Source organism: Carcharhinus amblyrhynchos, chromosome 17 (genome assembly GCF_965287045.1).
Source record: "Carcharhinus amblyrhynchos chromosome 17, sCarAmb.v2.hapA, whole genome shotgun sequence".
Taxonomy (NCBI): Eukaryota; Metazoa; Chordata; class Chondrichthyes; order Carcharhiniformes; family Carcharhinidae; genus Carcharhinus; species Carcharhinus amblyrhynchos.
This window is the reverse complement of record NC_137340.1, coordinates 54,116,527-54,144,005: the sequence shown is the minus strand read 5'-3', so window position 1 is coordinate 54,144,005 and position 27,479 is coordinate 54,116,527. Positions and strand designations below refer to the sequence as shown.

Below are 27,479 nucleotides of genomic sequence, written 5' to 3'. Positions count from 1 at the left end.
CAGAGTTATTAAACAGATAATCTTATCTAGAAATGGCCAAGAGTCTGTAGCTGGGTGAAGTGAAGTTTACGCCATTATTCTCCCTTGCATCCCCTTCTGCTTCCGATATTCTGAGGCCAGTCTCGCTTTTGTGCTGCTTTCTAACCGGCCTCTTAACCCTTTAACCGCCCTGGGCAGACAGCGAGTTGTGCTGAGAACTTTGGTTGTATAAAAGGATCATTGTTTTATTGGCATCTCAGATCATCCGGGGAGCAGGGAGGGACCTTTAGCTTATTCTCTTTGATAGATAGAGATTCTGGATGTTTGGGGGACAGTTTGAGTGTGAAATAATTTTTATTCCTTCCTTGGAGCCACTTGGCAACAACCGTTCAAGCTGCTGGTGTTTGTGAAATAGGTTTAAAAGTAGCTAATGAAATACAATTATCTGCCTCGGGTTAAGATATTACTCCCACCCCCTACCGCCCACAAAAATAATTTTAAACTTGATTTTTGGTGAATTCTTGGTGGAGTGTGGTTCGGAGTACTCAGAGGCTCTGTACCAAAGAGACCAAGCACCTGAAGTAGGTAGGCAGGTGCTCGTGGTATTTGAAGATGACATCTACAGGAACAGGTGGGATGTTGAGTTTTTCCTGGTGAATTTGTTTTGGATATATTCTGCCAGAAAATGCCAGTGATAATTTCTGCTGCTATGATTATAAAACAGGTAAAAACACTTACTTCAACTCCTCATGTTCAAACCTCTCCATGACCTCATCCCTCCTTATCTCTTACCCACCCCCCTCTGACCTGCTGAGACCTCCTGTACTGTCCCAATACCGGTTTTTTGTGCATCCCCAAGATTTACTGACTCACCATTGATATCTTTTCCTTCAGCTGGGCCCTCAGCTTGGAATTCCTTCCATAAGCCTTTATGCCTCTCGCACCTCCTTTAAAATGCACATTATAACCTACCATTTTGACCAAACTTTTGATTTTTGTTCTTGATATCTTCACCATCAAATATTGTCTGAGTTTGCTTAAGGTGTTTTACAACGTTGAAGGCTCTGTCTCAATATAGTTGCTGCTGCTGTATTGGTCAAACATTGAACCACATGGATAAGACAGGCAGCAGATTTGACCTCCACTCTTCCTGACTTCAATATGGCAGGAGTAAAAACCAGCAGTATCATCCAGGATTTTCCACTGCCAATTTAATGGGATGATGATTACATAGACTAGATGAGAGCCAGCTGATGCTCTGGATACGTGAGTTCGAATCCCACCATGGTAACTGGTAGAATTTGATTAAAAAATGTGTTAGTAAAGCTAGTCTCAGTTATGATGACCATGAAACTATTTTGTCATTTTTATTGTCATAAAAACCCATCTGGTTCTCTAATGTTCTTTAGAGAAGGAAATCTGTTGTCTCTACCTGGTCTGGTCTACATTTGATTCCAGATCCATAGCAATGTGGTTGAATCTTAACTGCCCTCTGAAATTACCAAGCAAATGATTAAGGGCAATTAGGGATGGGCAGGGAATGCTGATCTTATTGGTGATGCCCACATCCCATGAAAGAAAATTTTAAACTGTTAATGAAAATGGGTGAGGATACAAGTCCAAATTGATCAATGCCTCGAAACATTTTGGGATTTACTGAAATGGTGATGTAAGGGGAGAAGATTTATTAGGATGCAACTGGGACTTGGTGGATTGAGTTATAAGGAGAGGCTGAATAAACTGGAATTTTTTTTCCCTGAAGCGCAGGAGGCTGAGGGGTGACCGTATAAAGGTCTATAAAATAATGAGGGGCATAGACAAGGTAGACAGTCAATATCTTTTCCCAAAGGTAGGGGAGTCTAAAACTAGAGGGCATTCGATTAAGGTGAGAGGGGAGAGATTCATAAGTGTCCAGAGGGGCAATTTTTTCACACACAGCATGTGACTATCTGGAACAAGCTGCCAGAGGTAGTAGTAGAGACGGGTACAATTTTATCTTTTAAAAAGCATTTAGATAGTTACATGGATACGGTGGGTACAGAGAGATATGGACCAAACGCAGGCAATTGGGATTACTTTAGGGGTTTTGAAAAAATAAGGGCGGCATGGACAAGTTGGGTTTGAAGGGCCTGTTTCCATGCTGTAAACCTCTATGACTCTAAGGGGTATTATAAATACATTTATTACTTTCTTTACCTTTTAATGGGTCAGACTAGATCTACCCTGTTGTTTGTGGCTAGGACAGTCACAACCTTGGCTAACTTCTGTGTTGTCGGGATGATTACAGTAATCCAACTATCTGAAGCAACTTGTCTGCAGGTCAGAGTTAAACTGGATATTGTTGGGTACCATCTCCTCTAAGTGTTCAGTGCACTCAGCTGTTTTGCAATGTCACATAGTATAAGCTGAATTAACTGGATACTGATATCCGTGAATATTAGGACCTCAGGAACAAGCAGATGTAAGGGAACAGCACCACCTGTAAGTCCCGCTCCGCCCCGTCCCAAGCCATCCACCATGCTGTCTTGGAACTATATTGTTGTCCCTTCACTGTCGCTGGGTCAAAAACCTGGAACTACCTCCCAGACTGTGGGTGCACCTACAGGAATGGTCTGCAAAGTTTAAAGAAGACAGCTCATTATCACTTGCAGAAGGGAAATTTGAGATGGTATAAAACACTGCCAGTGATGCCCACCTTTCACGATCAAAATAAAAAAGGAACTAAGGAGGAGCATCCGTTGCCTGTTCAGCTTTGATTGTCCATACATTGACACCAAACTGGCATTGAGAAGCTTCCACAGGCAGTCACATGAATAGAAATGGGGAAGTGTCATGCAGGTTTATGGAGTCTGGAAAGATGTACTCTGTATCGAACCCAATGCTGTACCTGTCCTGGGAGTGTTTGATGGGACACAGAAGTCTGACAACACCAGGTTTAAGTCCAACCGATTTATCTGATAGTAAACTCACAAGCTTTTGGGGTTTATCCCTTCCCCAGGTGAATGGAGAGTTCTGGTGTGTTTGATGAGGGCAGTGTAGAGGGAGCTTTACTCTGTACCTAACCCCGTGCTGTACCTGTCCTGGGAGTGTTTGATGGGGACAGTGTAGAGGGAGCTTTACTCTGTATCTAACCCCATGCTGTACCTGTCCTGGGAGTGTTTGATGGGGGACAGTGTAGAGGGAGCTTTACTCTGTATCTAACCCCATGCTTTACCTGTCCTGGGAGTGTTTGATGGGGGACAGTGTAGAGGGAGCTTTACTCTGTATCTAACCCCGTGCTGTACCTGTCCTGGGAGTGTTTGATGGGGACAGTGTAGAGGGAGCTTTACTCTGTATCTAACCCCGTGCTGTACCTGTCCTGGGAGTGTTTGATGGGGACAGTGTAGAGGGAGCTTTACTCTGTATCTAACCCCGTGCTGTACCTGTCCTGGGAGTGTTTGATGGGGACAGTGTAGAGGGAGCTTTACTCTGCAAGTTCTTGATCGTGCATATAGAATTTAATGAACATATCACTGATGCATCTAAACTTGCAAGACTGGAATTTTCTATAGCTCCAGGACTTTTTAAAACATTCTTTCAGGTGATGGAGGTGTCATGGCTAGACCAGCATTTATAACCCATCCCTAATTGCCCTGGAGAAGGTGATAATGTGCTGCTACCTTGAACCACTGTAGTTCATGTGCTATAAGTAAACTCTCAGTGCTTCTAGGGAGGGAAATCTAGAATCTTGATCCAGCAACAATGAAGGAATGGTGGGTATATTTCAAAATCAGCATAGTGTGCGCTTAGAGGGGAACTGGCAAGTGGTTGCGTTCCCATCTATTTGCTACCTTTCTTTATAAGTAGTAGAAGTTATGCATTTGGATGACGCCGTCAAGGGAATTGGTGAATTTCTGCAGTGCATCTTGTAAATGATGTACACTGCTGCAGCTGTGCTTCGGTGGCGGAGAGAGTGAATGTTGAAGGTAAAAGCAAAGTTTATTAATGTCACAACTAAGGCTTACATTAACACTGCAATGAAGTTACTGTGAAATTCCCCTAGTCGCCACATTAGAACATATAAGAACATAAGAAGTAGGAGCAGGAGTAGGCCATCTAGCCCTTCGAGCCTGCCCCGCCATTCAATAAGATCATGGCTGATCTGTTGTGGCTCAGTTCCACTTTCCCGCCCTCTCCCCATAACCCTTAATCCCCTCTCTTATCAAGAACCCATCAACCCGCTTCTTAAAAATATTTAGCGAGGCAGCCTCCACCACTTCAACGGGCAGAGAATTCCAGAGATTCACCACCCTTTGAGTGAAGAAGTTCCTCCTCAACTCCGTTCTAAACCGCCTCCCCTTTATCTTGAGGCTGTGCCCCCTAGTCCTACTGTCTTTTTTGAGCGGGAAGAGTCTTTCCACCTCTATCCTATCCATCCCATTCATCATCTTATACGTCTCAATGAGATCTCCCCTCATTCTTCTAAACTCTAACGAGTACAAGCCTAGTTTATTCAGCCTCTCCTCATAGCTCAATCCCCTCAACTCCGGTATCAGCCTAGTAAACCTCCTCTGCACTCCCTCCAGGGCCAAAATATCCTTGCGCAGGTGCGGCGCCCAAAACTGCACACAGTACTCCAGCTGCGGCCTCACCAATGCCCTATACAGCTGCAGCAAGACCTCCCTACTTTTATATTCAATCCCCCTCGCTATGAAGGCCAGCATCCCATTCGCCTTCCTGACCACCTGCTGCACCTGCAAGCTGGGTTTTTGCGACTCATGCACAAGGACCCCGAGGTCCCTCTGCACCGTCGCCTGCTGCAGTTTTTCGCCCCGTAAGTAATAGTCCTTCCTACCATTCTTCCTACCAAAGTGGACCACCTCACACTTGCCAACATTAAATTCCATTTGCCATTTCCTGGCCCATTCGCCCAGCCTATCTAGATCCTTCTGCAGACTCTCCACACCCTCCGCACAATTTGCCTTTCCCCCAATCTTGGTGTCATCAGCAAATTTCGACACCCTGCACTCGGTTCCCTCCTCCAGATCATCTATATAAATTGTAAATAGCTGAGGCCCCAGCACCGACCCCTGGGGCACCCCACTAGTCACCAACCGCCAATCCGAATAGCACCCATTGACCCCCACTCTCTGGCACCTGTTTGGTTACACTGTGGGAGAATTTAGCACAGTCAATGCACCTAACCAGCACGTCTTTCAGACTGTGGGAGAGATCCGGAGTACCCGGCGGAAACCCATGCAGACGCAGGGAGAATGTGCAAACTCCACACAGACAGTGACCCGAACTGGAAATCGAACCTGAGTCTGGGGTGCTGTGAGGCAGCAGTACTGCCGGGTGGTGGGTAGGTGCCAACTAAGTGGGCTGCTTTGTTCTGGATAGTGTTGAGTTTCTTGAGTGTTGCATCATGTAAACAAGTTGGGAAGTTTGAAATAGCAGGGGGATGGTAACCTATGCAAGGAATCAGAGGAGGGGGAAACAAGAACAAGTGACAGAAAGGGGAATAAGAAAATTGATAGGCAGAGCAATCAGCGATCAGAATCAAATAGGGCCACTGTGAAAAATAATATGAACAGACCAGTAATGTTAAAAAGACATTCTTGGCTTTGTGCCTTCATATGTGGAATACTTGCAAAGAAGTGAATGAGTTAATCATGCAAATACATGTTTGGGATTACAGAGACATGGCTGCAAAGTGACCAGCGATGGGAAATGGACATCTATGGGTATTCAACAGACAAAAAGGAAAAGATGGTGGGTTTGCATTGCTGGTTAAAGAGGATATTAAGACAATAGTGAGGAAGGATATTAGCTCCAATGATGTGGAATTTGTATGGGGAGAACTAAGAAACATCAGGAGGTTTTATTTCAACCTCCAAAATGTAGCTGTGATGGTGGGGATTGCATTAAACAGGAAATTAGGGATGCGTGTGACAGAGGAACATATGTGATTCATTTTGGTAGGACAAACTTGAATGCGGATTACAGGGTCAACGGCAGGGTTCTGAGGAATGTGAAGGAACAGAGAGATCAGGGGGTTCGTGTCCACAGATCTCTGAAGATTGCCACTCAAGTGGATAGAGCTGTGAAGAAGGCTTACAGTGTGTTAGTTTTTATTAACAGGGGGTTTGAGTTTAAGAGCTGCAGGGTTATGCTGCAACTATACCGGACATTGGTGAGACCACATTTGGAATATTGTGTACAGTTCTGGTCACCTCACTATAAGAAGGAAGCATTGGAGAGAGTGCAGAGGAGATTTACCAGGATGCTGCCTGGTTTGGAGGGTAGTTATTATGAGGAAAGGTTGAGGGAGCTGGGGCTTTTCTCTTTAGAGTGGAGGAGGATGAGAGGCAACTTAATAGAGGTTTATAAGATGATGAGGAGAATAGGTAGAGTGGAAGTGCAGAGACTATTTCCTCAGGTGGATGTGGCTGTTACTAAGGGGCATAACTATCAGGTTCATGGTGGAGATAGATTCTTCACTCAGTGATTGGGGTGTAGAATACACTGCCTGCTGTGATAGTAGAGCTGGACACTTTAGGAACTTTCAAGCAGTTATTGGATAGGCACATGGAACACACCAGAATGAGAGGCCGGTTAGTTTAATGTCTGTTGTAGGTAAAATGTTAGAATCCATGATCAAGGAAAAAATAGCGAGGCATCTTGAGGAGACTTGTTTGATAGAGCAGACGCAGCACGGTTTCGTTAAGGGGAAGTCGTGGCTGACGAATTTATTGGAATTCTGTGAGGATGTGTCTAGGGCGGTGGATAGAGGAGAGCCAGTGGATGTGGTGTTTCTTGATTTTCAGAAGGCGTTTGATAAGGTGCCGCACAAGAGGTTATTACGGAAGGTTAGGGGGCATGGAGTTGGGGGTAGGGTGTTAGCGTGGATAGGGGATTGGCTGTCAAATAGGAGGCAGAGAGTGGGGGGTCAATGGGTGCTATTCGGATTGGCGGTTGGTGACTAGTGGAGTGCCCCAGGGGTCGGTGCTGGGGCCTCAGCTATTTACCATTTATATAGATGATCTGGAGGAGGGAACTGAGTGTATGGTGTCGAAATTTGCTGATGACACCAAGATTGGTGGAACGGCAAATTGTGCGGAGGGTGTGGAAAGTCTGCAGAAGGATCTAGATAGGCTGGGCGAATGGGCCATGGCAAATGGAATTTAATGTTGGCAAGTGTGAAGTTGTCCACTTTGGTAGGAATAATGGTAGGAAGGACTATTACTTACATGGCGAAAAACTGCAGCAGGCGACGGTGCAGAGGGACCTCGGGGTCCTTGTGCATGAGTCGCAAAAACCCAGCCTGCAGGTGCAGCAGGTGGTCAGGAAGGCGAATGGGATGCTGGCCTTCATAGCGAGGGGGATTGAATATAAAAGTAGGGAGGTCTTGCTGCAACTGTACAGGGCACTGGTGAGGCCACAGCTGGAGTACTGTGTGCAGTTTTGGTCACCGCACTTACGCAAGGATATTTTGGCCTTGGAGGGAGTGCAGAGGAGGTTTACTAGGCTGATACTGGAGTTGAGGGGGTTGAGCTATGAGGAGAGGCTGAATAAACTAGGCTTGTACTCGTTAGAGCTCAGAAGAATGAGGGGAGATGTCATTGAGACGTATAAGATGATGAATGGGATGGATAGGATAGAGGTGGAGAGACTCTTCCCGCTCAGAAAGGACAGTAGGACTAGGGGGCACAGCCTCAAGATAAAGGGGGGGCGGTTTAGAATGGAGTTGAGGAGGAACTTCTTCACTCAAAGGGTGGTGAATCTCTGGAATTCTCTGCCCGTTGAAGTGGTGGAGGCTGCCTCGCTAAATATTTTTAAGACGCGGGTTGATGGGTTTTTGATAAGAGAGGGGATTAAGGGTTATGGGGAGAGGGCGGGAATGTGGAACTGAGCCACGACAGATCAGCCATGGTCTTATTGAATGGCGGGGCAGGCTCGAGGGGCTAGATGGCCTACTCCTGCCCCTATTTCTTATGCTCTTATGTTCTTATAGGGAGTGGGATAGCTTGATCTTGGGTTTGGACATAGCTCGGCACAACATTGAGGGCTGAAGGGCCTGTACTGTTCTATGTTCTATGTAATTATGGGTGACTTGTCTGCATACAGAATGGGCAAATCAAATTAGTAATAATACTGTAGAGGAGGAATTGTCGACTGTGTATAAGATGGTTTTCTGGACCAATACATTGAGGAATCAACAAGAGAACAGGCCATCCCGGACTGTTTATTGTGTAATGAGAAAGGAATAATTGGCGATCTAATTCTGCTAGGCTCCTTGGGGATGAGTGACCATAATCTGATAGAATTCCTCTTCAAATGAGTGACGTAGTTGATTCTGAGACTAAGGTTTTGAATCTAAATAAAGGAAACTACGATGGTATGAGGCACAAGTTAGTTATGATGGATTGGGGAACGTTACTTAAAGGGGTGACGGTGGATAAACAATGGCAAATATTGAAAGAACACATGGGTGAACGGCAACAATTGTTCATTCCTGGCTGGTGCAAAAATCAAACAGGAAAGCATATCTTACAGGAGAAATTAGAGATAATATTAGATCCAAGGCAGAGGCGTACAAGTTGGTCAGAAAAAACAGCAGACCTTAGGATTTGGAGCAGTGTAAAATTCATCAAAGGAGGACAAGGGAAATAATTAGGAAGGTGAAAATAGAGTACAAGAGTAAGCTTGTAGGGAACATAAGAACTGTCTGTAAAGTTTCTATAGGTATGTGCAGAGAACCATTGGTGAAGACAAATGTAGGTCCCTTACAGCCAGCAACAGGGGAATTTATAATTGGGCAGCAAAGGAATGGCTGACCAATAAATACACTGGTTCTGTTTTCACAAAGGAGGGCACAAATAAGATCGCAGAAATGTTGGAGAACACAGGATTTAGTGACTAATATGGAATTCCTTGAGTTCCTCTCTCTCTCTCACTAAACCCTGTGTTCTCCAACATTTCTGCTATCTTATTTGTGCCCTCCTTTGTGAAAACAGAACTAATGTATTTAGCAGGGATGTGTTGAGACAATTATAAAGGATGTTTGTGAGGCCACACCTGAAACATTGTGTGCCATTTTGGTCTACTTAACTGAGAGAAGGATGTTTTTGCTGCGGAGAGAGTGCGGTAAAGCTTACCAGACTGATTCCAGGGATGAGAGGACTGACGTATGAGGAGATATCGAGTTGGTTCAGATTATATTCACTGGAGTTTAGAAGAATGGGAGAGGATCTCATAGAAACCTATAATATTCTAAAACGACTAGATAGGGTAGATGTAGGAAGGATGCTCCCAATGACGGGGGAGTCCAGAACCAGGGGTCAGAGTCTAATGATACAGGGTAAACCATTTGGAACCAAAACGTTGTGGCCAGAATTCTCCCAAAAAAATGTCTAAGCGTCAACTTTGCATGAAAACTGGATTAATTCACGCTGCTTTTTTCAGTGGGAATTCAGAGAAGAATCTTCCACACTCTGTGCACTGCAGAAGTCACCAGGGTGAATATCATTATAAACCAGGGAATGGGGTCTATCCCCATTAGAGAGGATGAAATCAGCGTGCTGAGCGAGCTACTGCGTGTGCACCAAGATCGGTGCATGCACAGTTGCCCTGCACTGATGGTCTCCTGATCATTGGCCAACGCCCATGGCTTGTGCATCGCAGTCCTCCATCCCCTCCCCCCAGCCTGCCCCGATCTCCAGCAAGCCACCCCTGCCATCTCACTGGTCTCCCTCTTTCCCTCTCCCATAGATCCTGACTGCAGTGTGGCAGCAAGAACCCCCACCTCCACAGATCGCCCCCTGGGCAATGCTCCATGCTGATGGGCAGTGCCAAGATGCCCCCAGACTCCAGTGCCTGACCCTTTGGGGGGCCTCAAATGCCTCCCTTTCACTCCAGCGGGGGAGGGGTTGCTAGTTCCCCAAAAAAAGGGAGTTACTTTAAAACCCACTGGAGTGAACACTCTAGTCGGGGGGGAGAGGCTAGTGAGCTCAGAGACTTCAGTCCTGTGCCCGCTAATTCCATTTAAACCACATGCAAAATAAGCTTAAAATTACTTCTGCGCCTCTCTGCCAATTTCCAGCACTGGGAGATACTATCACCGTGGGAACACATGCACGAATCCTGTGCATCGCCCACCGCAAGATTCTCCTGTCCCGCTGCACTAAAGATTTTGCGCGGCAGGATTGAAGAATCGCGGCCTGTATGTTTTCAGGAAGAAATTAGATATAGCTCTTCAGGTGAAGGATATGGAGGGGAGGCAGGAGCAGGTTACTGTGTTGGATGATCAGCCATGATAATGAATGGGGAAGCAGCTTTGACAGGCTGAATGGTCTAATCCTGCTCCTATTTTCTATGTTTCCATGAGAGTGTTCCATCACACTCCTGACTATTGCCTTGCGGATGGTGGACAAGCTTTGCCTGGGGCTCAGGAGGTGAGATACTTACTGCAGGATTACCACTCTCTGGCCTCTTCTTGCAGCCACAGTATTTATATAACTGCTCCAGTTCTGTTTCTGGTCAATGGTGACCTTGGGGGATGCTGATAGTGGGGGATTTGGTGATGGTGATACTTTAAATATCAAGGGGTGATAGTTAAATTCTCACTTGCTGGAGGTGGTCATTACCTGGCATGTCTATGGCAAGATAGTTTCTTGCTACTTATCAACTCAAGCTTGACTGTTGTCCAGGTCTTTCTGCATAGAGAAACAAACTGCTTCAATATCTGTGGAGCTGAACATTATGCATTTAATTTTTTTTTCATAATATGTGGGTGTCACTGGCAAAACCAAATTTGGTGCCCATCCCTAATTGTCCATGAACTGAGTGGCTTGTTAGGCCATTTCAGAGGGCAGTTAAGAATGAATCACGTTGCTGTGGCCTAGAGTCACATGTGGGCCAGACTGGGTAAGAACGGCAGATTTCCTTCCCTAAAGGACATTAGTGAACCAGATGGGTTTTTACAACAAGTGTGATAGTTTCATGGTCATCATTACTGAGACTAGCTTTCAATTCCAGATTTTATTAATTGGATTTAAATTAGCAGCGAACAACCCCATTTCTGACCTTGTGATGGAGGGAAGGTCATTGATGAAACGGCTGTTCTTGGTTGGACCTAGGGCACGAGCCTGATATCCTGGAGCTGAGATGAGCTATACTTTCTGAGGTGACCAAGGAAATTTAGTTTGGAGGAAATGGAGTTTAATACGGAAAAGTGTGAGGTGATTCACTTTGGTAAGAGTAACAGGAATACAGAATGTAGGGCTAATGGAAGGACTCTTAGTAGTGTTGACGAGCAGAGAGATCTTGGTGTACATGTGCATAGCTCCCTGGAAGTTGGCACCCAGGTTGATAAGGTTGTTGAGAAGGCGTACCATGTGTTAGCTTTTATTGGTAGAGGGATTGAATTTCGGAACCGTGAGGTCATGTTGCAACTGTACAAAACTCTGGTGCGGCTGCACTTGGAGTATTGCGTACAGTTCTGGTCACAGCATTATAGGAAAGATGTGTGAATCTCTGGAATTCTTTGCCCGTTGAAGTGGTGGAGGCTACCTCGCTAAATATTTTTAAGACGCGGGTTGATGGGTTTTTGATAAGAGAGGGGATTAAGGGTTATGGGGAGAGGGCGGGAATGTGGAACTGAGCCACGACAGATCAGCCATGATCTTATTGAATGGCGGGGCAGGCTCGAAGGGCTAGATGGCCTACTCCTGCTCCTATTTCTTATGTTCTTATGAAAGGGTGCAGAGGAGGTTTACCAGGATGTTGCCTGGTATGGTGGGAAGGTCTTATGAGGAAAGGCTGAGGAACTTGAGGTTGTTTTCATTAGAGAGAAGAAGGTTACGAGGCGACCTGATTGAGGCATACAAGATGATCAGATGGTTGGATAGGGTGGACAGTGAGAGCCTTTTTCCTCGGGTGGTGATGGCTAACACGAGGGGACATAGCTTTAAATTAAGGGGTGGTAATTATAGGACGGATGTCAGAGCTAGGTTCTTTACTCAGAGGGTAGTAAGGGCGTGGAATGCCCTGCCTGCTGCAGTTGTGGACTCGCCAACTTTAAGGGCGTTCACATGGTCAGTGGATAGGCATATGGATAACATTGGAATAGTTTAGGTTAGAGGGTCATTAGATTGGTTCCACTGGTTGGCGCAACATCGAGGGCTGAAGGGCCTGTACTGCGCTGTAATATTCTATGTTCTATGCTCTCTTTGGCATGTCAACTATAACTCTCTCCAACTTTTACAGATGCATTGTAGAAAGCATTTTTTCTGGTGTAGCCCAATCCATCATGCAAACCAGCCTCCCAACATTAAGTCTGTCTACACTTCCGGCTTTAAGGACCCCGCGCACCCGGACATTCTCTCTTCCATCTTCTTCCTTTGGGAAAAAGATACAAAAGTCTGAGGTCACATACCAACTGACTCAAGAACAGCTTCTTCCCTGCTACTGTCAGACTTCTTTGAATGGACTTACCTTGCATTAAGTTGATCTTTCTCTACACCCTAGCTATGACTGTAACACTACATTCTGCACTGTCTTGTTTCCTTCTCCCTGAATGGTATGTTTTGTCTGTATAGCGTACAAGAACAATACTTTTCACTGTAAATACATGTGACAATAATAAATTAAATCAAATGATTGACCACTAATCCCCACAACCATCTTCCTTTGTGCCAGGTATAATTCTAACAAGCGGCGGGCGGGCTTTCCCTCTATTTCCACTGCCTCCACAACTGGGACTTCTTGACACCACATTTGGTCATCCTCTTTTATTTTTGAAAATCTCTCTTGCAGAGTCTTATAAATGCCTTAGACACAACAAATGTTAATCTATCACATTTAGCGAGCTGTGCAGTGACCTCCTCAAAATCCTCAGATGCTAGAAAAATGTGGCCTTGTCTCAGAACCTCATGCAACAGATTCACCGATATCTATTTAATCACACAGCCATTGACAATAATGCTAAGTCTGGATTGTTATCACCCATGTACAAGCAAGAAAGATGATAGACTCACAAAACAACCCAGTCCTGTCAACCCTGCAAAGCCCTCCTCACTAAAATCTGGGGGCTTATGCCAAAATAGAGGGAGCTGTCTCACAGACGAGTCAAGCAACAGCCTGGCATAGTTATATTCTCAAAATTATACCTCACAGATAATGTCCCAGACACCACCATCACCATCCCTGAGTATGTCTCGTCTCACTAGCAGTACAGACCCAGCAGAATTTAAAATTTCAGTTGCCCTTATTGTGAAAGCTTTTTCCTGAATTCACTTCTGAATGGACTAGCTCTAATTATAAACTTGTCCTGGAATCCTCCTGCACACATCTGATGGGCTGAGTGGTCTGCTGTGCTGTATCATTATCTGAATTGGCCTCACAATACAAAGGGACATCATTCAGAACACAGGGTGGATTTTCCATCATTGTGATGGTGGCTGGCCGCGGAATCTTCTGGTCCTGCCGCTGTAGACGGGATTTCCCATTGGTCGCACCTTCTGTCGCTGAGGAACCCGTAACAGGTTGTTGCCATTGGTGAGACCAGAAATTCATGCTGGTGGAAAGCGCTGGATAAACCTATCTATAGGAAGAGAAAAAGGCCATTCGGTCCCTCGAGCCTGTTCTGTCATTCACTGAGATCATAGCTAACCTTTATCGTAACTGTCTGCACCTGCCATAACCCCATATTCTGTCATATCCTTATATTCCCATCTACTTATTATGTGACAGAGTGTTTCTCAGCTCTTCTCCTGAATGGCCTGGCTCTGAAATTATGATTATGTTCCTCCCATTCTAAACTCCCCCAGTTCTACACATCCCCAGTTCTAGATTTCCCTCATCATTGGAAAAGATTTCTCTCTATTTACCATATCAGCTGTTCCAAAATCCTAAACCCTTCATCAGATCATCCCTTAACCCTCCGTATTTCAGGGAATAGAAGCCTTTGTTTATATAATCTCCTTCTTTAGAGCCCTGGTAAAGGCCTGGTATCTTCTATCTTCTTAACAAAGATTACTGCCAGGATTCTCCCAAAACAAAACTAAGTGTCCAACGGGCGGGAAAGCGGGAGTATTTCCTGCCCATTTTTTTGGGAGTACTTGCTTGAGTGAATCTCCAACACTCTGAGCATTGCAGAGTGCCACAGCACAACTCACTCTGAAAAGCAATGGACGGGGCTGATTCTCGGTGGAGAGGTCAGCAGCATAGCGCTGGATGGACCACTGCACATGCGCAATATGTTAGTGTGGAGATAGATGTGTGCGCAGTGCGCCGTGACCACCCCCCCCCCCCCGCATTGTCAGTCTTCTGATCGCTGGTCTTCCCAACGCCACCCCCCCACTGGCCTACCGGGCTTTCCTGGGCCAGCCCCAGTCACCACCACCACACACACATCCCCTCCCCACCTCCCCATGCCAATTTCCGGCACGGAGCCAATTGCGTTGAGAGAAAGCAGATAGGAGATGTGCGGTGCAGCGGGCCAGGAGAATCCTGGCCTACGTTTCCACACGGTATGAAATAGGAGAGAAATGGGATCCCATTTGTTAAGGAAGGGGTGGTACTCAGTCTGATTCAACTGCAGAACTAACATATATGCATCAATACTTATGTTTATCTGTCCTTTTGTTCCAGGGTGTTCGTCTAAGTCATTCAAACTGTACTCGCCGAAGGAACCCCCTAACGGCAACGCGTTCCCCCCCTACCATCCGGGCAGCATGCTGGATCGCGATGTCGGGTAAGTGTCAGCCTCCAGACAGACTCGCTCTCCGTGCTGCTTCCTTCTGAAACTACTCATTCTAGTAGAGGCTGACAATTTGGCATGGTCTGACTACCAGCCCTTCTCAGTGGGTGCCAACCATGATCTGAATCTCACCAAACAGCCTTCACTAAAGCGCCAGCATAGTTATTACAAAACTGGAAACACACACTGACTCTCACTGGGGTACAGGTCCCACACACACTGACTCTCACTGGGGCACGGGTCCCCCACACACTGACTCTCACTGGGGTACGGGTCCCACACACACTGACTCTCACTGGGGTACGGGTCCCACACACACTGACTCTCACTGGGGTACGGGTCCCACACACACTGACTCTCACTGGGGTACGGGTCCCACACACACTGACTCTCACTGGGGTACGGGTCCCACACACACTGACTCTCACTGGGGTACGGGTCCCACACGCGCTGACTCTCACTGGGGTACGGGTCCCACACGCGCTGACTCTCACTGGGGTACGGGTCCCACACGCGCTGACTCTCACTGGGGTACGGGTCCCACACGCGCTGACTCTCACTGGGGTACGGGTCCCACACGCGCTGACTCTCACTGGGGTACGGGTCCCACACGCGCTGACTCTCACTGGGGTACGGGTCCCACACGCGCTGACTCTCACTGGGGTACGGGTCCCACACGCGCTGACTCTCACTGGGGTACGGGTCCCACACGCGCTGACTCTCACTGGGGTACGGGTCCCACACGCGCTGACTCTCACTGGGGTACGGGTCCCACACGCGCTGACTCTCACTGGGGTACGGGTCCCACACGCACTGACTCTCACTGGGGTACGGGTCCCACACGCACTGACTCTCACTGGGGCACGGGTCCCACACACACTGACTCTCACTGGGGCACGGGTCCCACACACACTGACTCTCACTGGGGTACGGGTCCCACACACACTGACTCTCACTGGGGTACGGGTCCCACACACACTGACTGTCACTGGGGTAAGGGTCCCACACACACTGACTCTCACTGGGGTAAGGGTCCCACACACACACTGACTCTCACTGGGGCACAGGTCCCACACAGGCTGCGACTTGTGCATTGGTGCTGGGTTCCCAGCTATTCATTATATATATATTAATAATTTAGATGAATGAAGTAAATATAAAGATCCAAATTTGCAGATGACACAAAGCTGTGGAGGGGGCGTTAGGGTGAGCTGTAAAGAGGATGCAAAGATGCTTCAGTTGTGTGAGTGGGCATATGCATGGCAGATGTAGTATAATGTGGATAACTGTGAGGCTATTCACTTAGATAGCAATCATTGGAAGGCAGATTATTATTTGAATGGGTGTAGATTGAGAGAGATGGATACTCAGCGAGACCTTGGTGTCCTTGTGCATCAGTCTGTGAAAGTAAGCATGCAGATACAGCAGGCAGTAAAGACAAATGGTATGTTGGCCTTCATAGTGAGAGAGTTTGCGTATAGGGATAGGGATGTTTTACTATGATTGTATTGGGCATTGGTGAGGCCACACCTGGAGTGTTGTGCAATTTTGGAGTCCTTATCTAAGGAAGGATGTCCTTGCTGTCAGGGAAGTACAGTGAAGATTTATCAGGCTGATTCCTGGGAAGGCAGGTTTGTAATATGTGGAGAGACTAAGTCGGTTAAGATTATATTTGTTGGAGTTTAGAAGAGTGAGTGGGATCTCACAGAAACTTATAAAATTCTAACAGGCTGAGGTAGGGAAGATTCAGAAAGAATGTTCCCAATGGTGGGGGAACCTAGAACCAGGAGTTATACTTTGAGGGTAAGGGGTAAACCTTTTAAGACTGAGGTGAGGAGAAATTTCTTCACTCGGAGAGAGGTGAATGTGTGGGATCTGCAACCACAGAATGTGGTTGAGGCCAAAATATTGGGGCTAAAGGGATCAAGGGATATTGCAGGGGGAGGGGGGAATCAGGATGTTGAATTTGATGATCAGCCATGATCACAATGAATGGTGGAGCAGGCTTGAAGGGCTGAATGGCCTCCTCCTACTTCTAGTTTCTCTGTTTTTAAATTAAACTCTGTTCCCTGGCTCCTGAGTTTCTGTTAGTCAAGCCTTCAGTCAGTAGAAAGCATTGCATCTTCCAACAATCATCTGAAGTATGAAAATTATAATCCTATAATAATGTGGACAATATCTTCAAAGCTCATGTCTGTATTTCCCAGTGCAACGTGAGATCAATCTCAGGGATCTGGTGCTGTGTGTACATTGACCAATCCCAGGGAGATGTGCATCTCGGGTTAAGCCTGTTGTTCTTGTCCAAATGCAATTTCTCTTTGCTGGAATCTGGTTCAACAGAGAGAAGATATATTTTCCTACCTCACCCATTCTCCAATAAAACAGCCCAGCCAATGAATATCCACAGGATTGTGACTGTGGGAAAGTCACAGCTATGCCTGGATCTCAGCATGAAAGGCTGCATCTTCCAGTGTAGGGGTTGTAGTTACAATACAAAGGTCGAGACTCCTACCCAATTTCTACTCTTTGTCACTCAGCTGACACTGTGATCAGTCATAATCATAGATCTATAGAATCCCTGCAGTGCAGAAGAGGCTTTTCGGCCCATCGAGTCTGCACCGGCTCTCTGACAGACCATCTTTCCAAGCCTGTAGTCCCTATCAACGGCTTTATCCAAGTGCCTTTCCTTTCGAAAAGTCAGTGAGCCAGTGTGAGGTGCTGGTGTTTATCTGTTGATTGTCAGACACAAATAAAGACCTGGAAATGGTTTGTGTAGAGAATTCCACTCAGCCTGGGATTGAAGTTGAGCAAAATTCAGTACCAAACACATGGAGCAATTGCCTGCTAATATTTCCCAGGATTTGTATAAATATTTGCTTTTCACATTCAGGTTTCAAGAGTATTTTTCTGTGCAGACGATATCCACATACTGTGGAGACAATAGGATGTGAAAGGGAATGTTTTTCTATGACTTGCAATATCTCAGAGTACCTGATGGTGGCGCTGCTGATGCTACAACAATAATGCAATGTGGTGCCACCTGCTGGCAGCTTATAGTAATGCTGCTCCAGAATTTGCAGCAGCGCCACAACCTGGCATTTGGTGGTACATGATGTGGAGATGCCGGTGTTGGACTGGGGTAAGCACAGTAAGAAGTCTCACAACACCAGGTTAAAGCCCAACAGGTTTATTTGGCACTCGCTTTCAGAGTCTTAAGCTCCTTCATCAGGTGAGTGAGGATTTGTGTTCACAAACAGGCCATATACAGACACAAACTCAATTTACAAGATAATGATTGGAATGAGAGTCTTTACAGTTAATCAAGTCTTAAAGGTACAGACAATGTGAATGGTGAGAGGGCCAAGCACAGGTTAAAGAGATGTGAATTGTCTTCAACCAGGACAGCTAATGAGATTTTGCAAGTTCAGGCAAGTTGTGAGGGTTACAGATAGTGTGACATGAATCCAAGATCCTGGTTGAGGCCGTCCTCGTGTGCAGAACTTGGCTACCAGTTTCTGCTCAGCAATTCTGCGTTGTTCTTGAGGATTCAGCAGTGGTAATGCCATTGAATGTTAAGGGGCATAGGTTAGTTTCTCTCTCGTAGAATATGGTCATTGCCTGGCATTTGTGTGGCCCGAATGTTAGTTGTTACTTATCAACCCAAGCCTGGATATTGTTGCTTCAATATCTGAGGAGTCATGAATGGTGCTGAATGTTGTGCAGCATGGAAGGACACTCATTGGTGAAGCAGCTGAAGATGGCTGGGCCTAGGACACTATCCTGAGGAAACTCTGCATTGACTTCCTGGATCTGAAAAAATATCAACCGTCTTCCTTTGTTCTAGTTAGCTGTCCTGGGGGAGAAGCTGCCTGTTCAGACATATGGGGGTCCATGGCAGAAACCTGTGAGGCTGAGTAGATGTCTTCCTCAAATCAAGGGACAGTCTCATTGAGTAACGCTGCTGCTATGTTGAAACAGTATACATTTATTCTGTCTGTCTGAAATTTTAGAGAATACCATTTCCATTTAATCCAAAGTGGGTATCTCACATTTTTCCACATTGAATTGTCAGTTTTCTCTCACTCATTTAATCTGTCAATGCTCCTTTCAACTTTCTGCTTCCATCTACACTATTCACTACCTTACCTTAGGAACTTGGGAACAGATCCCCTCGAGCTTGTTCCAGATTGTGTCTGATCAGTGGCTTAACTACATCTACTTGTTGTTGCCCTTTATCCTTTAATACCTTTGACTGTTGGTGGCACAGTGGGCAGTGTGGTAGCACAGCGGTTAGTACTTCTGCCTCACAGCACCGGGGATCCGAGTTTGATGCTCACCTGGGTGACTGTGCAAACTCCGTACATTCTCCCCATGACTGCGTGGGTTTTCTCCGAGTGCTCTGGTTTCATAGAAACATAGAAGATAGGAGCAGGAAGAGGCCATTTGGCCCTTCAAGCCTTCTCCACCATTCATTACGATCATGGCTGATCGTCCAATTCAGTAGCTTAATCCTGCTTTTTCTCCATAATCTCTGATCCTATTCACCCCAAGTGCTATATCCGGTCTCCTCCTGAATGCATTCAATGTTTTGGTATCAACTGCTTCCTGTGGTAATGAATTCCACAGGCTCACCACTCTTTGAGCGAAGAAATGTCTTCTCACCTTGCCCTAAATGGTCTACCCTGAATCCTCAGACTGTGACCCTTGGCTCTGGACGACCCTACCATTGGGAACATCCTCCCTGCATCTACCCTGTCTAGTTCTGTTAGAATTGTATAAATCTGTAAGAGATTCCCCCCTCATTCGTCTGAACTCCAGCAAAAACAATCCTAACCTAATCAATCTCTCCTCATACATCAGTCCCACCATCCTTGGAATCAGCCTGGTAAACCTTTGCTGCTCTCCCTCGAGAGCAAAAACATCTTTCCTCAGAAAAGAAGACCAAAACTGCACACAATACTCTAGGTGTGGCCTCACCAAGGTCCTGTATAACTACAACACATCCCTGCTCCTGTACTCGAAACCTCTCGCAATAAGGGCCAACATACCATTTGCCTTCTTTACCTCCTGCATACTTACCTTCAGTGACTGGTGCACAAGGATGCCCAGGTCCTGCTGCATGCTCCCTGCTCCCAATTCACAATCATTCAGGTAATAATCTGCCGTTTTGTTTTTGCTTTCAAAGTGAATAACCTCACTTTGTCCAAATTATACTGAACTGCCATTAATTACTCCATTCACCCAACCTGTCCAGATCATTCTGAAGGAACTCTGTGTCCACTTCACAGTTCACCCTCCTACCCAACTTGGTATGATCTGCAAACTTTGAGATGCCACGTTTTGTTCCTTCATCCGAATCATTAATATATGCGGGGGAGATAGTGAAAGCAGATATGATACTGACTTTGAAGACTTGACAAATACATGAATAGGATAGGAAAAGAGGGATATGGTCCCTGGAAGGGTAGGGGGTTTTAGTTCAGTTGAGTGGTATGATCAGTGCAGGCTTGGAGGGCTAAAGGGCCTGTTGCTGTGCTGTAATTTTCTTTGTTCTTTGTATGTAGTGAATAGCTGGGGTTCCAGCACTAATCCCTGTGGTACCCCACTAGTTACTGGTTGCCAATTTGAGAAGGACCCATTAATTCTTATTCTTTGTTTCCTCTCTGCCAACCAGTTTTTTTAATCTATCTCAATACACACTCCCCCCACCCCCCAATCCCATGTGCTTTAACCTTGCCTGATACTTTCTTATGAGGAACTTTGTCGCGCGCTTTCTGAAAGTCCAAATATACTACATTGACTGGCTCCCCCTTATAAACTCTACCTCCCACAGTCTTAAAGATGTATTGGTTAGGTGCATTGACCATGTTAAATTCCCCCGCAGTGTAGCTAAACACGTGCCGGAGTGTGGCAAGTAGGGGATTTTCACAGTAACTTCAATGCAGTGTTAATGTAGGCCTACTTGAAACACTAATAAATAAATTTAAAACTTTAAATTTCATCAATTTTATAATTAAAACAATTCATCGATTATCAATTGCCATTTGTGGAAGAGAATTCCAAACTTCTTCCCCTGAGTGTGCAAAGTGTTTCCTAATTTCACTCCTGGAAGGTCTGGCTCTAATGTTGAATGACTCCAGTCCCAGACTCTCCAAACCAGTGAAAACAGTTTCTCTCTCCTAAATATCACTGTAATCATTGCTCAGCTTATGTATTAGCCTGAGCATCTGGATTATTAGCCCGTCGCCTCTAAATAGCACAATTCTGAAAATGAAAATGATCATACAGATTTTGGTAACCATGTACTCAAACCTTAAAGGTGACAACAAATTGACAAAGTGGTTAAAAAGCAGATGGGTTACTTGGGTTTACACATTGAGAAATAGAACATAAGAGATGGTTGCTCGAATTTTATCAATCACCTAAGTCTATCAGCTGGAGTATTGTGGAGAATTTCCGGACCCCACACCTACAGGAAATGCATGAAGGCTTTGAAAAGGGTACGGAGGAGGTTTTCCCAGAATGCTACCAGGGATGAGGGATGTCAGTTATGCAGAGAGGCTGCAAAAGTTAAATCTGATCTCCTTGGAGCAAAAGGGTGAAGAAGTGATCTAATAGAGGTTTTCAAAATGACAGGTTTTGGTAGAGAGGGAAAAAAAGCAATTTGCACTGGTGAATGGGTCAATAATCAGAGAACGTAAGAACATAAGAAATAGGAGCAGGAGGAGGCCATCTAGCCCCTCGAGCCTGCCCCGCCATTCAGTAAGATCATGGCTGATCTGAAGTGGCTCAGTTCCACTTTCCTGCTTTCTCCCCATAACCCTTAATCCCCTTGCCTACCAAAAACCTATCTACCCGCGTCTTAAATATATTTAGCGAGGCAGCCTCCACCACTTCAACAGGCAGAGAATTCCAGAGATTCAGCACCCTTTGAGTGAAGAAGTTCCTCCTCAACTCCGTTCTAAACCGCCCCCTCCTTACCTTGAGGCTGTGCCCTCTAGTCCTGCTGTCCTTTCTGAGCGGGAAGAACCTCTCCACCTCTACCCTATCCATCCCTTTCATCATCTTACACGTCTCAATGAGATCCCCCCTCATCCTTCTAAATTCTAACGAGTACAAGCCCAGTCTATTCAGCCTCTCCTCATAGCTCAACCCCCTCAACTCCGGTATCAGCCTAGTAAACCTCCTCTGCACTCCCCCCAAGGCCAAAATATCCTTGCGCAGGTGCGGTGCCCAAAACTGCACACAGTACTCCAGCTGCGGCCTCACCAGTGCCCTGTACAGTTGCAGCAAGACCTCCCTACTTTTATATTCAATCCCCCTCACTATGAAGGCCAGCATCCCATTCGCCTTCCTGACCACCTGCTGCACCTGTAGGCTGGGTTTTTGCGACTCATGCACAAGGACCCCGAGGTCCCTCTGCACCGTAACGTGCTGCAGCTTTTCACCCTGTAAGTAGTAGTCCTTCCTACTATTATTCCTGCCAAAGTGGATAACCTCACACTTGCCAACATTGTATTCCACCTGCCAGGTCCTCGCCCACTCGCTCAGCCTATCTAGATCCTTCTGCAGACTTTCCACACCCTCCGCACAATTTGCTTTTCCACTTATCTTTGTGTCATCAGCAAATTTCGACACCCTACACTCAGCTCCCTCCTCCAGATCATCTATATAAATGGTAAATAGCTAAGGCCCCAGCACCGATCCCTGGGGCACTCCACTAGTCACCAACCGCCAATCCGAATAGCACCCGTTGACCCCCACTCTCTGCCTATTTGACAGTCAATCCTCTATCCACGCTAACACCTTACCCCCAACTCCATGCCCCCTAACCTTCCGTAACAACCTTTTGTGCGGCACCTCATCAAACGCCTTCTGAAAATCGAGAAACACCACATCCACCGGTTCCCCTCTATCCACTGCACTAGACACATCCTCATAGAATTCCAATAAATTCGTCAGACACGACTTCCCCTTAACGAATCCGTGCTGCGTCTGCTCTATCAAACAATTCTTCTCAAGATGCCTCGCTATTTTCTCTTTGATGACGGATTCAAGCATTTTTCCTACAACAGACGTTAAACTAACCGGCCTATAATTCCCTGCCTTTTGCCTGCTACCCTTTTTAAACAGCGGCGTAACATTAGCCGTTTTCCAATCTTCCGGCACTTCCCCGGAATCCAGCGAGGTTTGGAAAATAATCACCAAGGCATCCACTATCACCTCCGCCATTTCCTTCAGAACCCTTGGATGCATTCCATCCAGTCCTGGGGACTTGTCCACCATCAGTCCCTCTAGTCTGTCGAGCACTGCCTCTCTCGTAACAATGATCTCATTCAGGCCCTCCACTCCTACCATCTTTCCATCGCTAACACCCGGCAGACTATTCGCGTCCTCCTCCGTGAAGACTGAAGCAAAAAAGTTATTCAAAGCCATAGATTTAAAATCATTGGTAAAAGGTCTACAGGGAAGATCAAGTGAATCGCTTTTTCAGAGAATTGTCAGGATTTGAATCTCTACTTGGAAACGTGGTGGAAGCTGATTCCATGGATCATTTTTAAAAGGTGTTGGACCTGAGAATGAGGAACTTACAGAATTAAGGAAAAAATGGGATGTGGGACTAAGTACAACTGTTCTTTCAAAGGGACAGCACAGGCACAATGTGTTAAATCGCTTCTTCCATTCTGTATGTTTCTGATTTTTTGATGTTTGAACTGTAGTTGTTGTCTCCATTGTAAATCCAGGCACTGCAGTATCACAAAACACCCACAGGTGGCAGCATTCATTGCAACAACAAAACTTCAATTTGTCTGTTCTCATTAAATCGTGTACAAAATGAGGCATCAACTAATACTTTGGAGAGGGTGTTTGAAGGAGAAAGTTGATGAGGACATCAGCTCTTCCGGGATCCACAAAATGGAAGGCACTCCATCTCAACAACACAAACATTCACTCCAATCTAAACAATGCCATTATAGAATTTTTAAAAATTCATTTCTGGGACACAGGCGTTGCTGGCTGGCCAGCATTTATTGCCCATCCCTAATTGCCCTTGAGAAGCTGCCTTCTTGAATTGCTGCAGTCTGAGTTCTGTGGGTTGACCCATAATGCAGTTAGGGAGGGAATTCCAAGATTTTGACCCGGCGACTGTGAAGGAATGGCAATATATTTCCAAGTCAAGATGGCGAGTGGCTTGGAGGGGAACTTGCAGGTGTTAGTGTTCCCATTTATCTGTTGCCCTTGTCGTTCTAGATGGAAATTGTTGTGGGTTTGGAAAGCGCTGTCTAAGGATCTCTCATGATTTGCTGCAGTGCAACTTGTAGATAGTACACACTGCTGTAACTGAGCATCGGTGGTGGAGGGATTGACTGTTAGTAGATGTGGTGCCAGTCAAGCAGGCTGCTTTGTCCTGGATGATGTTGAGCTTGTTGTGTTGTTGGAGCTGCACCCATCCAGGCCAATGGGCAGTATTCCATCAGACTCCTGACTTGTGCCTTGTAGACAGTGGATAGGCTTTGGGGAGTCAGGAGGTGACTTACTCACTGCAGTATTCCTAATCTCTGACCTGCTCTTGTAGCCACTGTGTTCATGTGGTGAGTCCAGGTGAGTTTTTGGTCAATGGTAACCCCAAGGACAGTGGAGGATTCAGTGGTGGTTACAGCATTGAATGTCAAGGGGCAGTGGTTAGAGTGTGTCTTATTTGTAATGGTCATTACCTGACATTAGTGTGGCGCAAATGTTACTTACTACTTGTCAGCCCAAGCTTGGAGATTGTCCAGGTCTTGCTGCATTTGAACATGGACTGCTTCAGTATCTGAGGAGTCATGAATGCTGCTGAACATTGTGCAATCATCAGCAAACATCCCCACTTCTGACCTTATGATGGAGGGAAGATCATTGAGAAGCAGGATGTGGGCATATGGGGACACTACCACCTTCTTGAGGGTAATTATGATGGTCAATGAATGGTAGGAATAAACTCTTAGAAAAGGGGGATTTCACCCCCAGAGTTTCTGATTTCAGTATGAGGTGCATGACAGTGTTCAGATTGGAGTGAATGTTTATGTTGTGTATAGAGTGGAACATTTTCCATTTCATGCTGCAGTGGATGTTGCCTCTCGAACAGGTCATAGGTTTGGGAAGTTTGGTTGAAGTCTTGGTGAGTTGCTGTGGTGGCGATAGGGGGTTAGTTATGTTGATTCAAGGGTGAAAAGTGAAACTAGCTGTTTTAAACTGTTGTATGTACTTTTTCTTCCTCTTGACAGTCCGACACCTATGTATCCTCCGACATACCTGGAGCCTGGTATTGGGTAAGTGGCAGATTTGTAATAATAATTTGCCTGTTTGCTGGATAAATCTTGTGGGCCGTACATAGCTGGAAGTTTCCTGGTTCCAATTGGAATTTGTGCCAACATGCCTGACTGCCCATTCTACAAATGTTCACCAAGGACAGTGTATCAAGTCCTTGACCGACAGATGTCATCAAAGGCAGAGCTGTGATCCTTACCCAATATCTACTTGTGTTGGACTTCTTTCCTGTTCTAATTTAGCTCATTATTACTGACTCTTGAAGTAACAACTGTGGAATCTTCTTAATCTTTAAGCTCATGTTACATAATCCAATATAAGTAAAAAGTTAAATAGTATGGTTCAATTTGATTTAATTATAGGATTTTATATTAGTGAACTCAAGATTCACTATAAGAACGTGGGTACTGTCCTTTACAGTTAAAGTATGATCATAGCAACAGTGGTTTGCACAAAACACATACCAATTCTACCTTTAATCTCTGTATTTCATGCCTCCTGATACTAAACTAATATATATTTTATGTTTATACAAACTGTGATAAAGCAACATAGCCCAGACCCTCAAGATGTGGTGGGGTGATCTTTCCATTCCTTCAGCTTCTCACCCTTTAGAAAATATCCCTGTTCAGCAGAACTGAAAGATATCTCGTCATGTACTAATAACTTACATTGAAGTATATCTATAGCGTAAATTCTCATTCCTACAACAAAGGTTGGCACGGCGGCACAGTGGTTAGCACTGCTGCGTCACAACACCAGGGACTTTGGGTGATTGTTTGTGTGGAGTTAGATCATTCTCCCCATATCTGCATGGGCTTCCTCCGGGTTCCCTGGTTCCCTCCCACAGTCCAAAGATAGAAACATTGAATCCTGCAGTGCAGAAAGAGGCCATTCGACCCATTGAGTCTGCACTGACAACAATCCCACCCAGGCCCTATCTGCATAACCCCATGCATGTGTAGGTTAGGTGGAATGGCCGTGGTTAATTGTCCCTTAGTGTCCAAAGGTGTGTGGTTAGGTGGATTAGGTGGTAAATAAGTGGGGTTACAAGGATAAGGTGGAGGGGAGGGTCTGGCTGGGAGGTTCTTTTGGAAAGTCGGTGCAGACTCAGTGCATTCTAGGGATTCTATGATCAGTGGAGAATGATCAGGATATATCCTGGCTAATTCCCTTACACAGCAAAAATAATCTCAATTTCAGCCTAAAAATTGCATCTTCAGCTATTTATTGGGAGATATTTGCAGATATCCACCTGGATTTGTGTGTGAGAGTATTTCCTGATTTCACTCTGGAATGTCCTTGTGCTATTTGTAAGATTGCACTCCATAGTCTAGTTCTTCGCTTCAGAGGAAGCAGTTTCTCAATCTACGCAAATTAATTAATTTATTGTTTATGTACTCCAATTAGATCACCCCTTTCTAAAGTCAAAACAATACATGACAGAATTCATACAATCTTCCCTTGTAATGTAACCCTTTCAGCCACGCTGGTGAATCTGTGTTACACCCTGAAGTTGGTATATCTTTTCTGAAATGCAGTCTCCTGTTCTCCAAATGCAGTCTGAACTTTCAAAATGCATTCCTTGAGTTCTTTGCTGGAAACCAGGAAATGCCTTGACATGAAAGGCTCAGTTAATATGGAGCAGGTTAATGTAAGTAAAGGCAAGTTACACTTGTCCTGATGGCAATATGCACGCTCCTGTTATTCTCCTAGGCAGCAGCTGTCTGCATCACCAGCTTGCCCTCTGAGAGGGAGATTGTGCACCAAGACCTGAATCTTTATTATCTGTTCACTGGCAGGATTTGTGGAAGCCATTTTGGAGTTTGACATCCTCTGTTACTGAAAGAGGTTGAGTGCCTTTCTCATCAAGGAACCAAATCAGCAACAGGAAGCTCTGCCCTACCCACTTCCTGCCCCAAATTCATGAGTTTCTTTAACAAGTTGTGTTTCTACCTGATACTTAATGCACCAGAAGGCATCTCCAAACTGTTGCCATTCAGGAGCGGGACTGTGTATAGATTTTGCTGATGCTGTAAGTTATCGAGCGGTATTTTCCAGCTGCACTCACCTCCAAACCAGAAAATCCCACCCGAGTCCAATGAACCTTTACGTGATCCCCTGCACTACCCCCTCCACCCCCCAACAATTCCAGTGGTTGGGGGGGGGGGGGGGGGGGGAGAACTGGGGGAATTCCCCCCAGTGTCTTTGTTTTGGTTAAATCGTTAATCTGGCCCACTCTCCAAATTCACATGTAAGGTCCACATTTCAATTTAACACAAGAGGGAAAAATAGAGAGACATTGAGAGAGGTGTGGCACTGAAGGAATGGTGAAAGAGAAGAGATTTAAGGGGGTTTTTAAGCAGGAGTAGAGTTAAAAAAATAGAGGTAAAGATTTTCATAGGGGCTGAATGAATGGACAGCAAAGGTGAAGCAGAAGGCACAGTGACTG

General features: G+C 45.7%; 1 protein-coding gene across 6 annotated transcripts in view; it reads left to right on the top strand.

The window, feature by feature from the left end:
- LOC145354535 (LIM domain-binding protein 1) overlaps positions 1-27,479 on the top strand; it is a 122,403-nt gene that overhangs the window by 73,576 nt on the left and 21,348 nt on the right. For 5 of the 6 annotated variants that reach the window (XM_080205982.1, XM_080205979.1, XM_080205977.1 and 2 more), the window contains 2 exons: positions 14,611-14,713; positions 24,985-25,029. In XM_080205982.1, the coding sequence (XP_080062108.1) occupies positions 14,694-14,713; positions 24,985-25,029 (65 nt within the window). In that variant the 5' untranslated portion in view covers positions 14,611-14,693. The remainder of the gene's footprint in view (positions 1-14,610; positions 14,714-24,984; positions 25,030-27,479) is intronic. The other variant, XM_080205980.1, reaches the window with a different exon arrangement.